Source organism: Suncus etruscus, chromosome 8 (assembly GCF_024139225.1).
Source record: "Suncus etruscus isolate mSunEtr1 chromosome 8, mSunEtr1.pri.cur, whole genome shotgun sequence".
NCBI lineage: Eukaryota > Metazoa > Chordata > Mammalia > Eulipotyphla > Soricidae > Suncus > Suncus etruscus.
Window position 1 is genome coordinate 24179528 of NC_064855.1, and position 16031 is coordinate 24195558.

The 16031-nt window shown below is 43.5% G+C and overlaps 1 protein-coding gene across 1 annotated transcript; it reads left to right on the forward strand.

Moving 5' to 3' along the window:
* The first annotated feature begins 7572 nt into the window (after positions 1-7572).
* Positions 7573-11851, forward strand: PATE1 (prostate and testis expressed 1). The gene is made up of 3 exons (XM_049778424.1): positions 7573-7624; positions 9114-9230; positions 11718-11851. Exons 1-3 carry the CDS (start codon positions 7573-7575, stop codon positions 11849-11851), a joined length of 303 nt encoding a protein of 100 aa, XP_049634381.1.
* The last annotated feature ends 4180 nt before the right edge of the window (positions 11852-16031 follow it).

The window sequence follows — 16031 nt, forward strand, 5'->3', positions numbered from 1 at the left end:
TCACTGTTTCTTTTTCCAGAGTTCAATCCCCAGTCAACTGCATGCAAGACAAACACCCTGCCAGCTGTGCTATCTCTCTGGCCCATTTGTTTTGATATTGGAGGTGCCATATTCAGTAGTGCTCAGAGCTTACTTTTGGCTCTGCATTCAGAGATCACTCCCAGTCATGCTCCAGGTCCCAAATGGGGTTCAGGGGATCAAACCTAGGTCAGCCATATGCTAGGCATGTGCCTTACCTCTGTACGATCTCTCTGGCCCTCTTTTTTTTTTTTTTTTTTTTTTTTTGGTTTTTGGGTCACACCGGTGGTGCTCAGAAGTTACTCCTGGCTGTCTGCTCAGAAATAGCTCCTGGCAGGCACGGGGGACCATATGGGACACCGGGATTCGAACCAACCACCTTTGGTCCCGGATCGGCTGCTTGCAAGGCAAACGCCGCTGTGCTATCTCTCCGGGCCCATCATTTCTTTTTAATGTTTTCTTTCTTCTTCTTTTCTTGTTGGAAATTGAGCCCAGGACCTTCTACATGAGATATGTGAGATCCACCAGTGAGCCACATCTCTGATCAGTTTTCTTTCATAAAAAAAAACTTATTTCACAAAAGTAGAGAAACTAGCACAGTGAAATACCATATCTGACCTTGCAGATTTCCAGTGCTGCACTTAGAACAACCTGCCATATATTTCTTGGTGTGAAACGACACTAACAGATTCCTTTATAGGGTTGGCAGTGCTGCATTCCTTCAGAAGACACAGAGGAGAGCTTCACCCTTGCTTTCCTCTCTTCTGGTCACAACACACACTCCTTGTGGGTGGATGACACACGTTTTCTCCACTTCCCAAATAGCACATTGCACCTCCCCTTCCATTCAGTCTCCTCTTGTCTTCATGTTGTTATTATTGTTGTTTTGTTTTATTATTAATATTACTACTTGTTTGTTTGGGGGCACACCCAGAACTAGTCCCCTCTCTGTGCTTAGATTGTGGAATAGGATCACCCACCTTCTGGCCCCCTTCTTTCATGTGCCTGAACCTTACTCATTTGTCTCCTCTTGGTTTAATTACCACTTCCTCCAGAAAGCTTTCCCTGAACTCTGGATGCTGGCTCATAGGACTATTGCCTGACAGTGCCCTCTCCTTACAGGAATCACACAAACCTGCAATTGTTTGGTACTTGCTGGCCTTCTCTGTAATTGGCCCCTATTGGATGCCAGGGATCCCAGCTGTCTCACTTTACTTTGCACACTACTAGGTGCCCTGCCCTATCCAAGCTGTGAAGCAGATCTGTGTGCATTGGAGAAAATTTTTCCAAACTGAACAAGATCCCTCTTATCCTTACTGCATTCATCTAAGCTATTAGTTGGCAGTAACTTGCTATGGCAGCACTGAAATTACCTAGAATATACGGTAATGAATTTGTTAATATAAGACCCTAATAAGAAATGAGCATATCTAATAATATAAAAGCCTGAGCAGTTTATCAAGATAATCTTTTGAAGGGAAAAATAAGGGAGAGAATGTATATACATATACATGTGTATACATACATATGGCTGTAGGTAGAGTAAGAGAAGCTATTATTTTTTTCTAATTAATAATTAACAAGTAATCTAAGTAATCTAAAATCTAAAACAATCCTAATAGATGAGGTAAATAGATCTCAGGGCCAAGAGAGATAATACAGCTGGTAAGACACTTGTTTTGCATGTGATTATTGACCCTGGTTTGATCTCCATACTGCATATGGTCCCCTGAGCACAAAGTCAGGAACAACCTCTGAGTACCACCATCCCTATCCAAAAAGAAAAGAAAAGAAAAGAAAACAGAACTCAAGTGAGAAAAGTCAGGACTTGGGGAACACTCACAAGCAATCACAATAAGCCATTAATCACATATATTTTATCAAAATAAGGGCCTGAGCAATAACACAGCTCAGAGAGCATTTACCTTGAATACAGCCTACCCAGCTTCTATCCCTAGCATCCTATGTGGTCCCCATGCCTGCCAGAAGTGATTTCTGAACTCAGAGCTAGGAGCACTTGTCATGTGTGGCCCAAAACAAAAACAAAAACAAAACCTAAATCGAAGATTGCCAATCCATACACTTAATGAATATGGAATTGATATACTGATCCTAAGAGGCAAATGGAGAAGAAAAATAAAGTCATTAGTAAAGTGAGTTGGGTTTCCCCGAACCCTGTGCTCACCAAGCAGGCTAACTGCTAAGCTCTGAAGGGTCATAGTGGCTGGTAGGTTCTAAAGGGGCCCCCACACTTCCCCAAACTGATCAAGGTTGTTTAAGATGGTTAAAATGCTTGAGCTGGGCCAGAACAATAGTATAGTGGGTAGAGCACTTGCCTTGCACACAGTTGACCAGATTTGATCCCTGGTCTCCCAAATTCTCCAGGAGTGATCTTTGAGCATGGAGTCAGAAATAAGCCCTGAGACCAGGACCAGGTGTGCCCCTCCCCCCAAAAATTAAAAAAAAAAAAAAACAACTTTCAAAACTGTTTGTGAAATGCTTTCCACAGGATACTCGCTTTCATCCTGAGTCTGGATTGGGAGGGGCTGCCCTCATGACTAATGTTTCCGACATTGGCAAGTTGGTCCCGAATTTCCTGGGGAAATCACTTTTCTGGTTACACCTCACTTAAGGGAATTAAGTTCATCCTGCCTCACTGCACCTGGGGAGGACTCCGGGCAGCATTTGCCTCTACCTGGCATTTTGAACCCAGGCCAACTGGTTTTGCTTCCTGGCTGAATAAACCCAGCCATGAAGAGATCAACTGACTGGTGATCCTCATAAGTCACTGGAGCTGGGTGAGGGCTTGGGGAGCCTCTAGACAAGAACTGACAAGCCCATTGGAATTTTCCATAATGTCCTTCCTGGAAGAGCTCCTTATTCCAGGTGCAAATTTGTGGGCATTCTGCAAAAATCTAGATACCCAGGATGCCACATGCGTTGTGGTTACACCTGGAGGGCCAGCAGTAAACTCAGGGCCCTTCCGGGTACATGCCACATTCTATAAGGAAATTTGCCTTCATGTGTTCTACTTTTGACATTAGCACCCCAAAGGTCCCTACAAAATAGTCTCTCAGTCTTCCTGCCTGTGCCTGCTCCCAAAACTTCATGATCATGGGAATGACTTTGAATTTGGCTGCATCACTTACCCAGTTACTTAAGATCCTCTGCTTTTAAGGAGCCTTGAGAGATGTGGGGGTGGCCACACATCTGGGTTTTGTTTTGTTTTGGGGTCACACCCAGATGTGCTTAGGTTCACTCTTGGCTCTGAGTTCAGGGATCACTCCTGGTAGTGTTGAGGGTTCATATGGAACATCAGGGATCAAACACTGGACTGCTGCTTGCAAGGCAAGCTCTAGGTAAGTGCCCTACCCTCTTTCTATCTTTCTTTCTTCTGGAGGGGCACACCTGGAAGTGCTCAGGATTACTCCTGGCTCTGCACTCAGGAATTACTCATGTTGGGGCTTAGAGGACCAAGAGGATGCCAAGGATTGAATCTGGGTCAGCTATATTTAAGGTAAGAACCCTACCCACCCATCATACTATCCTATCCCAGGAGTTCATCTATTTTTGGAGCTGAATAGTATTCCAGTGTGTGTGACAATCATATTTCATTATTTATTATTATTTGAGGCAGAAGCTTGCTGAGAGGTAAAGAGCTTGAGGTCACTGGTGCACAGTTACTTAATATGAAGTGGTGAGAGGAGAAGGGGAAAAAAGCAAGAAGGCCAAACAGGAGTAAGTCCATTTATGTGCAGTTTCAGGTGACTGGTGCTGAAGAGAAAAATGAAATACCTGAGTCTCAAGGCTCTGGGAGATAGCTTGGAGCCCAAGCATTTGCCTAGCCTGCCACAGTCTCAAGGTGACACCTGAACCCTAAGCACAGCTGGGAACACCTTGGCATTCCCTGCCCATCTCCAGGTAGCCAACAACACTGAGCAGCACCAAGTACTGCTGGGAATGGTCTCTGGGTTTCCTGCACCTTCCCCATCTGCACTCCAACTGTCCAAAGATAGTGGGCCAATAAGGCCCTCAGTTCTGTACCACACATAGTCAAGAGGGGGCCGTGATGGCCAGAGATGGAACTCAGGACAGCAGGGTAAAACATTGGCAAATAAACACAAGCCAAATATAATAATTATAATGGCAATTAAAAAAAATATATATATATGACACAGATCTGTATTGACTTTGCTTATGTCCCATTAAGATACGATAATGTTCACACCACTGAGGCTGGCACACATCACAAAGAACAAGAACAGGGGCCAGAGAGATAGCATGGAGGTAAGGTGCAGAAGGTCAGTGGTTCAAATCCCAGCATCCCATATGGTGCCCTGGGCCTGCCAGGAGTGATTTCTGAGCATAGAGCCAGGAGTAACCCCTGAGAGCTGCCAGGTGTAAACCCCCCCAAAAAAAACAAAGAATAAGAATAATCAGTGCTGGTGGGGATGTGGAGAGAAAGGAATTTCATTGCTGTTGGGAATGCTGTCTAGGCCAGCCTTTATGGAAAACAAGGAGATTCCTCAAAAAACTGAAAATTGAGCTCCCATATGATCCAGCTATACCACTCCTAGGGAAATACCCTAGGAACACAAAAATACATTTCAAAAATCCCTTCCGCATACCTATATTTACTGCAGTGTTATTACAATAGCCAGATTATGGAAACAACCAAGATGCCCTTCAACAAATGAATGACTAAAGAAACTGTGGTACATATACACGATGGAATATTATGCAGCTGTCAGGAGAGATGAGGTCATGAAATTTTCCTATATGTGGATGTACATGGAATCTATTATGCTGAGTGAAATAAGTCAGAGGAAGAGAGATAGACACAGAATAGTCTCACTCATCTATGAGTTTTAAGAAAAATAAAAGACATTTTTGCAATAATCCTCAGAGACAAAGAGAGGAGGGCTGGAAGGATCGGCTCACAATCTGGAGCTCACCACAAAGAGTAGTGAGTGCAGTTAGGGAAATAACTACACTAAAAACTATCATGACAATCTTAATGAGTGAGAGAAGTAGAATGTCTGTCTCAGGGACCGGAGAGATAGCATGGAGGTATGGTGTTATGCCTTTCATGCAGAAGGATGGTGGTTCGAATCCTGGCATCCCATATGGTCCCCTGTGCCTGCCAGGGACGATTTCTGAGCATAGAGCCAAGAGTAACCCCTGAGTGCTGCAGATGAGACCCAAAAAAACAAACAAACAAAAAGAATGCCTGTCTCAAATACAGGCAGGGATTGGGAAGGAGGGAGGGGGGCATTGGTGATGGGAATGTTGCACTGGTGAAGAGGGGTGTTCTGTTTATGACTGAAACCCAACTACAAACATGTTTGTAATCATGTTGCTTAAATAAAGATTTTATATATAAAAATGATATGACAATGTTGGTGATTCCATCCATTTTGCTGTGACAAAGACTGGACAGGGCAGTGGACCCAAGTGGAGAGCTCCCCTAGTATATTCTTACTCAGGCCTTCCAGACTTGTATCCCAGGACAAACTTTTCTGGGGTGTGGACCCTCACATTCTCTCACTCTGTGTAAAAAATCCCTCCTCAGAAACTTCTGAGCCCAAGAGAGAGGAGGCTGTCCTCTTTCCAATCTTGGATTTCAACCCTGGACACAAGTTTACACCTTTGACATTAGGAGGCAATTCTCTTCCAAGTGGGCAGGTGTCCTGTGTTCCCTCCCGCCCACTTGCCGGGGCCCAGCAGGGCAGAGTGATTGAGCTTGAGTATTCTTTGTTCCTCTTTCTCCCCTGACTAAGCTTTGTACCTCTCATCTACCTCTGCCCACTTGGACTTCAGTGATCAGAAACGACCTCAGATCAAGACCCCAAGAAGAGGATGTTCTGTTTGCCTCACACAGGCTTTGGTCCTGGCTATTATTAGAACCAAGATTATGCATGGCTAAATTTCTATGTCTACAACCCATTTCCCACCCTGTCTGGAGCTGCAGAAAACTAAGAGTCTGACGGACAGAATACAAGGGCCAGGCATTTGGCTTTCATCTGGCTTCCATATGGTCGACCCCAGTTCGATCCCTGGTATGCATATGATTTCTCGAGAACCTTTAGGAATATTCCCTAAGTATAAAGCCTTCAGTAAGCCTTGGTCACTGTCAACCTCCCAACACCCCCCCCCCCCACACTTCAAAACAAACAACAAACCTTCCAGGAAGATCCTGAATGACATTAGCTTCTTAAACTTCTGACCCTCATCTGCTGGGTCCTAACAAAAGAATGCACATCTTCCAGGCCCTCCTCGTGGCTTTGCTTACCTAACACCCCCTTCTGCATCCTTGGGGAAAGGACTCTTAAGCCAGGAGTGAGCCACAGGCATTGTGGGATGTGGCCCCCAAACAAAGAAAGTTGGAGAAGGACTGATAACACATGTATCTCACAAGGCCCTGGGCTCAATCCATGACACCACAGTTTTTGTTTTGTTTTTTGTTCTGGAGCCACATCTTTTGGTGCTTAGGGATCAATCCTGGTAGTGCTCCAAGGACCATAGTTCAAAGGGTTGGGCACATGCTTTAGGAGTAAAAGGCTTGAGTTTGATCCCTAGTACTACACACACACACACACACACACACACACACACACACACACACACATACACACACACACACACACACACACACACACACACATATATATATATATATATATATATATATATATATATATATATATGTAAGTATGTATATAAATCCATCCCCAAAACACACTTAAGAAAGGTGGGAGCAACCTTCAAGCAACATGGGGGCAGGATAAACCCCATGTGCTCTGAGTGTGATTTAGCAACAGAACCAATGAGGAATACACAGTTGTGCATCTGACACCTGAAAGCCTACAGGGTGCTGTGAGCAATGATCTAGTACACTGCTCCCCCAGTGAAAATGCAAGCCTGTTCCTCGGAATGCAGCAATGACCTCCCTCCCCATCCTAGTCCTGTACCCTGCGACATCCAACATTTAGATGAAAACTTTCTACCTTGTGCCCGAGGCATGAGGCAGAACCCAGATCACTCCCTTCCAGTCCAGATGTGGTGGGGATGGCAGCAGAGACCATTCTGCAGTGGACAAGACCTACAAGTCCTTCCATGGGTCTTCGGGTGACCCCGAGGAATCCATAGAAAACCCAGGGAAAAACTCAATACCCTTCTAGATGACCCCTCCACTGAAAACATTCCTCTCTTCTAGTGCAGGGCACCCCTTCTCTCTCTATTCTGGGATCCAGAGAGTCACCCCACACTGGAAGTGGTTCCTCCTCAATGCTCCAGGGAACTTCTGGCATGGCTGATGGTTCCAGGCTGCTCCACCTGACTCCTCTTCATCTCCTGCCATGGGGCACAGATCAGCTCATCAAGAACCAAGAGGCGAGACGTGCTCAACCCTTCACCACGGCCCCAGAGAAATGGGAGACCTGGTTTCCCAGGAGCGGGTATGCCGGCCCCCACAGTCCAATCCTCCCCTATATAAGTGGGTGTCTCGAGACCTCCTGTCTTCAGCTCCTCAGTGAACAAGACACAACTTCCCAAATGAACAAGACGTTCCTGCTGGGTCTTTCTGCCCTGCTCTGCTGCTTCAGAGGTGCCCGCTAGGTTGAGCCCCGTGGGGCATGAGTCCTTCTGGGCTTCCATATCCTGTCACTTCCAAGAGTGACAGGAGTGGGTCTGAGCAGTGGGGAAACCCAAGGAGTAGATGGGGGGGCTGTAAAGCCTCTCTGCTCAGTGTGTGCCTTTCTCCTCATCAGCAATATCTGGGTCTTTTTCCAGACATGACTGTGAGTAGAAATGGGGGACAGGGGAAAGGGAGAGGAGGGAGGAGGACCTAGAGGACCCCGGGATGACCTTGAATTGCAGCACTTCAGGCAAGATAGGGGTCAGACAGGGCCACTGCTTAGCTGGTAAGGCTGGAGTGAATGTAAGGGAAAGAGAGAAGATCTAAGACTGTCCTGGGGGTGCAGGCCACACACACACACACACACACACACACACACACACACACACACACACACACCTAAGAAAGCTTAAGTTATAGTAGGCCCCAGAAAAAGAAGGTGAAGCCCCGAACAAACAGACCTTTTTTCTTTCTCCTAGGTTACATTCTCTGGGGGTGGGCAAGGGAGTCTTGGAGGCCCTGCTGGATGAAGAGACCCGTAGAACCCTGAAAGAGTTAATAGAGCTGGGGAGGAGCAGAAAAATGGGGTGGCTGGTGTGCAAAGTGCCTGAGGGTGGCTGGCATTGCAGTGTTCAGCAGTGGCAGCTCTGTGCAGAGCTAACTCTCAGGCAAAGGTACGGGTGCCAGCTCAAAAGGCTACGGTAATGCTTTGCATGCGGAACCCTGGGTTGGAGCCCTGACACTGAACATGGCTGAGAGTAAAGGAGATGTGACCCGAAAGACAAAAACTAAAGAAAAATTATAGTTTTTTGTTTTTGTTTTTGTTTTGTTTTGCCAGCGTAGACCCGGAAGAACATCTACATATTAAGGAAGGTAAATATTTTGGTGAGTATGAAGAGGACCTGATCCACCTTGAGTTTCTTGTCTTGGTTTGTCTCATGATGCCATTTCTTTCCGATCCTACTTTCCATTTCCAGCCCCAAACTCCCAGAATCTTCACTCAGCTTCTCTCTGGACTTAGCTGCAGCCCAGCCTCTTTTTGGGCTTAGGGACAGGCAAACTGAAGACACAAAGAGAGAAAGGACAAAGACCAGAGAGAGACAGGCAGATAGAGGACAGAGAGAGAGAGAGGCAGAGAGAGAGAGACAGAGAGAGAGAGACAGAGAGAGAGGGCAGAGAGAGGGACAGGCAAACAGAAGATAGAGAGAAATACAGAGAACAAAGAGACAGGCAGAGAGACAGGCAGACAAGATAGAAAGACAGAACAGAGAGACAGGATAGAGAGAGAATAGAAAGAGAAAACACAGAGAGAGAGAAGACAGAGAGAGGAGAGAGAGATAGCTGACCACTCTGGCCAGGACTCTCTGCTGAGGCCGGAGGCATAGAGCTGACTTCAACAAAGCAGGGAGTGGAGGGTCAGGCCTGCAGTTGCTCTCCCTGCCAACTCTCTCTCTCTCAGAAATCATCCAGTGTCGCTTGTGCCACATCCAGTTTCCCGGAGAAAAGTGCTCCCGAGGTCGAGGAGTATGCACAGGGACCAAAGAAGATGCCTGCATCACTGGGAAGATTTTTAAGAGTAAGTTGAGGGGGCTGGGACTGAGTGCAACAAGGTAGCCTGCAGGAGCCAGGCACATTAGTCCAGGAATGAGACTGGAAACAGGGAGGGACTATGGATGGCCCAGTGGTGAGTACAGGTTTTGATAAGTGGGAGGCCCTGGGTTCATCCTCTGCATGGTAAGGTGTTCTAAGTACATCTGGGAGTGGCCTATGATCCCGGAGCACTACCAGGTGTGGCCACACACACACACACACACACACACACACACAATATATGTGTGCGTGTGTGGGAGGAAAGAGAGTATAGCAGATAAAGCGATCTTGCACACTCCTGACCCAGGTTCAATTTTAGCTACTCCATATGGGCTCCTGAGCCCACCAAGGATGAACCTGAGTGCAGAGCCAGGAGTAAGCCCTGAGCAGCCCCAGATGTGGGCCAAAAACAAACAAAGATGGTGGTGGTCACTAAGTGGTCCCAGGGCAGATTGCCATAGGACAGTATCCAAAGTCTGGACAAACATGGGAGATTGAATTAAGGTGTAATATGTAGAGTCGAACAGTTGATTGGAGGTGGGAGTGGAGAAAGATACCTCCCTGTTCTTGTCTCTACCTAGAGTTCTCTGGGAATGACTTTAAATTGTGGCAGCAGGGGCCAGAGAGGCCTACAGCAGGTAAGTACTATCTCTTAGTAATAATATGTACTGAAAAGTGATCTTACCAAGTTATCAGAAATTATCCCAGTGTGTGGGGTTATTTTATAAGTTTAATCAACAGATATGAGTCCATGAAACCTAATGGTAACATTCTGACATGATTTCTCCACTTTGTCCCTCCCCTTGGCAAACTTCACTCTTACTCAAATCAGTGTTAAGATCTTCAATGGAAATAGAAACTGAGATGCTGGCCAGCCTGAAATTTCCACTGTAGTTTCCTGCTTCAATAATTTTTTATTTATTATTATTATTATTATTATTATTGGTTTTGGGGCACATACCATGGCTCTGCACTCAGAAATCAAACCTGGCAGGCTCAGGGGACCATATTGATGCCAAGGATCTAACCTAGGCCCAGCCCAGGTCATCCGCATGTAAGGCAAACGCCCTACCGCTGTACTATGGCTCTGGCCCCACAAGAATTCACAAGAATTTTTGTTTGTTTGTTTTGGGTCACATCCGGCAGCACTCAGGGGCTACTCCTTGTTCTATACTCAGATATCGCTCCCGGCAGGCTCAGAGGACCATATCGGATGCCGGGATTCGAAATACCATTCTTCTGCATACAAGGCAAAAGCCCTATCGTTTGCTCTCTCTCCAGCCCCCACAAGAATTATTTTTTAAATAAAGAATGCTCTTGCGGCCCCCTTATGCGCTGATAACGCCAAGTGGCATTATTCCTTGTTTGCATGGGCACATTAAAATGGAAAATACTATACATACAAATAAGTTCTTATCTAATAGAGATAGGAACACACAAATCTTGTGGTGCAATGGGACCTGACACCCTGAACATTGACATGATGACCTAGCACAGGCCTCAGAGGTTTGGGCATTTTCCAGTCACCTCTGAACCAGGGAAGCCATCTACAAAACATCCAAAGTTGTCTATGACATCACCTGGAAGCAATCCTCTACCAGGGAAGACCCTACTGCTGCTCTGACATCGATTTACTCAAAAGAGTCTTCCCTTAACACTGAGAAGATTTAAGCAACAACAACGACATGCGTACTGGACAGGGCTTTCTGCATTGCCCTTTAATTGTGAGTTGAAATTAGATGCTGCTCTGCACCATACTGACTTCAATGTAGGATATACAGATTCCAGGACCTTCAATACAGAAACATGATACCAACACCAGAGACTGTGAAAAATATAACTGTATGGGCACTACAGACAATGACCAGGATTGGACAAACTAGTTTGCCTGGAACCTAGAAATGCTCTTATGTCGGGAAACTTCAGGGGTAGGGTCTCCTTGTACTTAGGCCAAAGTTTTCCTTTCCATGACCCCCATACTTTGGTGGGCCCATGCAAACGATAATTGCCACTCTAACATTGTTTTTACAGTACTCCTTTGACTTTAAACCTTTAAGAAACCACTAGTAAAAATATCTGGAACTGCAAAAAAAAAAAATGGTTTACAATAGTGTTAACATATATGCTTTTAGTTACACTAGCATTCTGGGCGATAAAGGAGGGAGATAAGGGATATATGATTGGGAACAGGAATGAAGGAGGACAACACTGGTGGTGGAAAGGCCCTCATTTATTGTCCCTGTGTACCTTAAATATCACTGTGTAAGATTTGTAATTCACTTTGGCCACAATAAAAATTAAAAAAAAAAAAAGAATGCCACCATTGATTTGAGGAGATAAGTCCAGCTTGTAAAATATTTTAATAAATAGAGCCTTGAACCATACAAGGCTGTTTTTCTAGATGGGTGTGGATGGAAAAAAGTTTTCCTTTGTAGAAGCCTTTTTGTGGATGTGTTTCTCCTTCCTTTCGTAGATGATGGGACTCTCTGGCTGACCTTCATGGGTTGTGAAAAGAACTGTGCTAACGTGAATGATGTCAGATGGAGTGTCTTTCTGGTGAACTTCCAGTGCTGCCGGAGCCATGACTTGTGCAACGAAGATCTCTAAATATGACTGACTCTTCTATAGCTCTAATCTTTGAGCCACATTGAAAGGCTTTTTCACCATGAGTGTCTTTCTTTGAAAACACATATCAGGGGCTGGGAGCCTGTACAGTAGTAAGGTGTTTGCCTGGCATGCAGCTGATCTCAGTTCAATTCTCAGCACTACATATAATCCCCTAAGCACCTCCAGGAGTGACCTCTGAGCACAGAGATAGGAGTAAACTCAGAGCACTGCTAAGTGTGGCCATTAAACAAAACAAGCAATTTCAGAAATCAAATGCAGTTTTCTACCTGCTGAGTATATAAGGACAAAGGCCTCAAGTTTTTAAAATTTCTATTGCACTTCTCTACATTTTTTCACAATTCTATAATACTCAGGATAAAATATTTTATCTAATAATTCCATTATCTTCATCATCAACAGATATTGCCACCACGATTTAAAGGAAATTAAATCAGAAGGCCTGCTAAGGCTGACCAGACTTCAAAGAGAGGTGGTTTCCCTGATTAGTGAGGGTGGTATTTCTCAAGCTTAGCTTAGTGATAAGTTGCAAACATTTATTTGGCCAAATAAAAATATCCCTTCTGCTGTGCTAAGTTCTGTTAATAAGATAGATATATTTTACATTGCAAAGAAACAAATGTGAGCCTTTTTTACACAACACCAACAACAAAAAAAAAACCCTATGACTGGCAAAAATCCTGCTTATATGTTCCTTGTATTTTTCAATAAAGTAGAATTCTGATTCTCCCGTACAACTGAGTATGGCCTCTGTTATTCATAATTCGCTGAATCTGTGACACACTTTCCTGAGGGACCCCCTAGAATTTCCTGACATGTCTGGACCAAGAAGACCATGGCAACAGGTATGCTTCTGTTTTACTTCTGAAAAGTAAATAAATTACTTTTCTCCTGAATGAGAAACACATTTTCAGACTGAAGTAATAGTACATAGGGAAGGGCCAACCCCAGTTTTGATCTCCTGCATCTCACAAGGCCCCTAAGCATCTGGCAGGAGTAATTCCTGAATGCAAAGCCTGGAGTAACCCCCGAGCATTACTGGCTCAAACAAAACCCCACCATATTTTCTTAAATCTTCATTTGTCACACAAATGATATTATATTCCCAGAATGTTGAAGCATATGATATATACCTCAGGGAGACTATACTCATTGGTCTGTCAAACAGCTAAGTTGACAAGTTCATCTCCAAGACCTGAACAGGATTTTTCATCCGTGTTCGGTAAGAATTAAAGCTTTCATTGGTTTCAGTTCAGTGTTGACTTCAAATGGGTTGGGGTCAAGAGCTCTTTTCTCTGTAATGACATGATCCCTACTTCATTGAGCATTTAGCAGATTTTGAAATAAAAGAACTTTGCAAATAGAGCTATTTCTCTGTATTTTTTTCAGTCTAGATGTCAGGTGCTGATATGCTGATGTTGCACTTGGTGAATATTCATGGCAGAGCAGTTAGTGAACAGGGAAACTAGATTTATATTTTGAAATCTACAGATCCCAAAACATTATATTCACCTGATAGATGACTAAACACCATGCTGGTATCTACTGTTTAAGCAAAGTCTTTCTGGGATGGAGCAATATACAGTAGACATGGTGCTTGTCTTGCAAGCAACCAGCCTCAGTTCAATGCCCAGCACCATATTTGGTCTCCTGAACAGTCCAGGAGTATTTTAGAGCCCAGATTTACAAATAAACTTTAAGTAACTCCAAGTAATTAACTTTAAGTAATTGGTTGTGTCAAAAAGTAAGATCAAAAAGCAAAACAGAACCCATAAACTACTCGCAAACTCACAAAGAAAGAGAAAGTTAATAAGCCTAATTAGTAATAAAAAGGGGGTGGAGAGGGGACTGGAGAGATAGCACAGCAGTAGGGTGTTTGCCTTACATGCAGCTGTCCAGGACAGATGGTGATTCGAATCCAGGCATCCCATACGGTTTCCTATGCTTGGCAGGAGAAATTTCTGAGTGCAGAGCCAAAAGTAACCCCTGAACACCGCCGGGTGTTCAAAAGTCAAAAAAGGGGTGGGGAATTACTATAGAAACTACAAAAATTCAAAAATAATCAGAGATTACTTTTAGAAACTCTATGCTACAAAATAAGAGAACCTGGAAGAAACGGATAAATTTTTAGACTCCTATAAACTCCCAGTGTTGAGCCAGGATGATCTGGCATATCTCAACTGACCTATAACTACTGAGAAAATGAGAATGGTAATAAAAAACTTATCCTCCCTCCAAAAAGAAGCCTGGGCTACATGAATTCACAAGTGAATTTTTTAAAACCTTTCATAGAAACATACTGTCAATCCTTTTCGAGCTCTTTCAAGAAATTGAAGAAACATAAATACTCCCAAATAGTTTTTATGAAGCTAACATCACCCTGATACCAAAACCAGACAGAGATGCCACAAAACAAGAGAAACAATAGATTGGTATAGTAAAGTGGCAAGCTACAAAATTAGTACATAAAAATCCATGGTGTTTTTATATGTAAACAATGTATCACCAGAGTCATAGCACAGCTGTAGGGCACTTGCCTTTCATGTGTTCAACCTGGGACAATCTTGGGTTCAATCCTCGGCATCCCATATGGTACCCCAAACCTGCCAGGAGTGATTTCTAAGTACAGAGCCAAGAATAACCCCTGAGCACCACCAAGTGTGTGGAAAGAAAGAAAAGAAAAGAAAAGAAAGAAAGAAAGAAAGGAAGGAAGGAAGGAAGGAAGGAAGGAAGGAAGGAAGGAAGGAAGGAAGGAAGGAAGGAAGGAAGGAAGGAAGGAAGGAAGGAAGGAAGGAAGGAAGGAAGGAAGAAAGGAAGAAAGAAAGAAAGAAAGAAAGAAAGAAAGAAAGAAAGAAAGAGAGAGAGAGAAATAGAGAACGAAAGAAAGAAAGAAAGAAAGAGAGAAGAAAGAAAGAAAGAAAGAAAGAAAGAAAGAAAGAAAGAAAGAAAGAAAGAAAGAAAGAAAGAAAGAAAGAAAGAAAGAAAGAAAGAAAGAAGGAAGGAAGGAAGGAAGGAAGGAGAGAGAAAGAAAGAAAGAAAGAAAGAAAGAAAGAGAAAGAAAGAAAGAAAGAAAGAAAGAAAGAAAGAAAGAAAGAAAGAAGGAAGGAAGGAAGGAAGGAGAGAGAGAAATAAAAAGAAAGAAAGAAAGAAAGAAAGAAAGAAGGAAGGAAGGAAGGAGAGAGAGAAAGAAAGAAAGAAAGAGAGAAAGAAAGAGAAAGAAAGCGAGAGAAAGAAGGAAAGAAGGAAGGAAGGAAGGAAGGAAGGAAGGAAGGAAGGAAGGAAGGAAGGAAGGAAGGAAGGAAGGAAGGAAGGAAAAAATGTCTTATGAAAAGGAATGTTCTAAGCAGATTGGTTCATTATAGGAGTAAGGGCAGTCAAGTTAGTTTCAGTATATATGTCTTAAATCTAGAGCATTCAAATGGCAACATTCAACTGAATCCTTGATTTGTTTGCCAATCACATTGTTCTCCTAAAAATCATACTCTTAGAACTGTTCAATACTGAGAATTTCACTTATTTATCTTTAAAAGTGTTTTTCATCATAACCCAGAACTGGAGGAGAATTATGGAAGTTAAAGATTTTTGTTTGTGTTTTGTTTGCAGGTGATCCACAGTGGAGCTCAAGGATTACTCCTGATTCTGCATTCAGGAATCACTTCTGGTGGACACAAGGGACTATATGAGATGTTGTGGATAGAGTCCAGATCAGCTGCATGCAGGAAAAGAGCCCGACCTATTATGCTGTCTCTCTGGCCCCTAAAAATTAAAGTTTTAACTAGTATTGTTTTTCTTGTATATGTCCTCACTTCAATTGGTTGCTGAGTAAGAGGTAGAATATACAGAAAAGGTTGACCAACTGGCCAAAAAGAAATAGATTTTATAAGACTGCCATCCACATTTCTCTCTCACATACATGTATGGTTTTCCCCATCCAAATCATTACAACCAGCACCTCAGTGTTTGAAAGCTTCCTATCTTCCCTCTAAAAGACTGGCAACACAGATCTAAAACAATGTTCTACCAATATTACTTGCCAAACGTGAAGACTACAAATTGACCCTTTAGCCAAATACTTGAGACCAAGTATACTATATTCTTTTCATAATTTTATACATAAAATGTCACCTTACATGCTTATAAAATAATCTACATGTTGTTGTTG

Bases quoted from the DNA above. Each gene is read 5' to 3' on its own strand.
- PATE1 (XM_049778424.1), top strand. From the start codon at position 7,573: ATGAACAAGACGTTCCTGCTGGGTCTTTCTGCCCTGCTCTGCTGCTTC. The intron at 7,625-9,113 runs GTGCCCGCTAGG...TCTCTCTCTCAG, and splicing joins CCTGCTCTGCTGCTTCAGAG to AAATCATCCAGTGTCGCTTG. The intron at 9,231-11,717 runs GTAAGTTGAGGG...TTCCTTTCGTAG, and splicing joins CACTGGGAAGATTTTTAAGA to ATGATGGGACTCTCTGGCTG.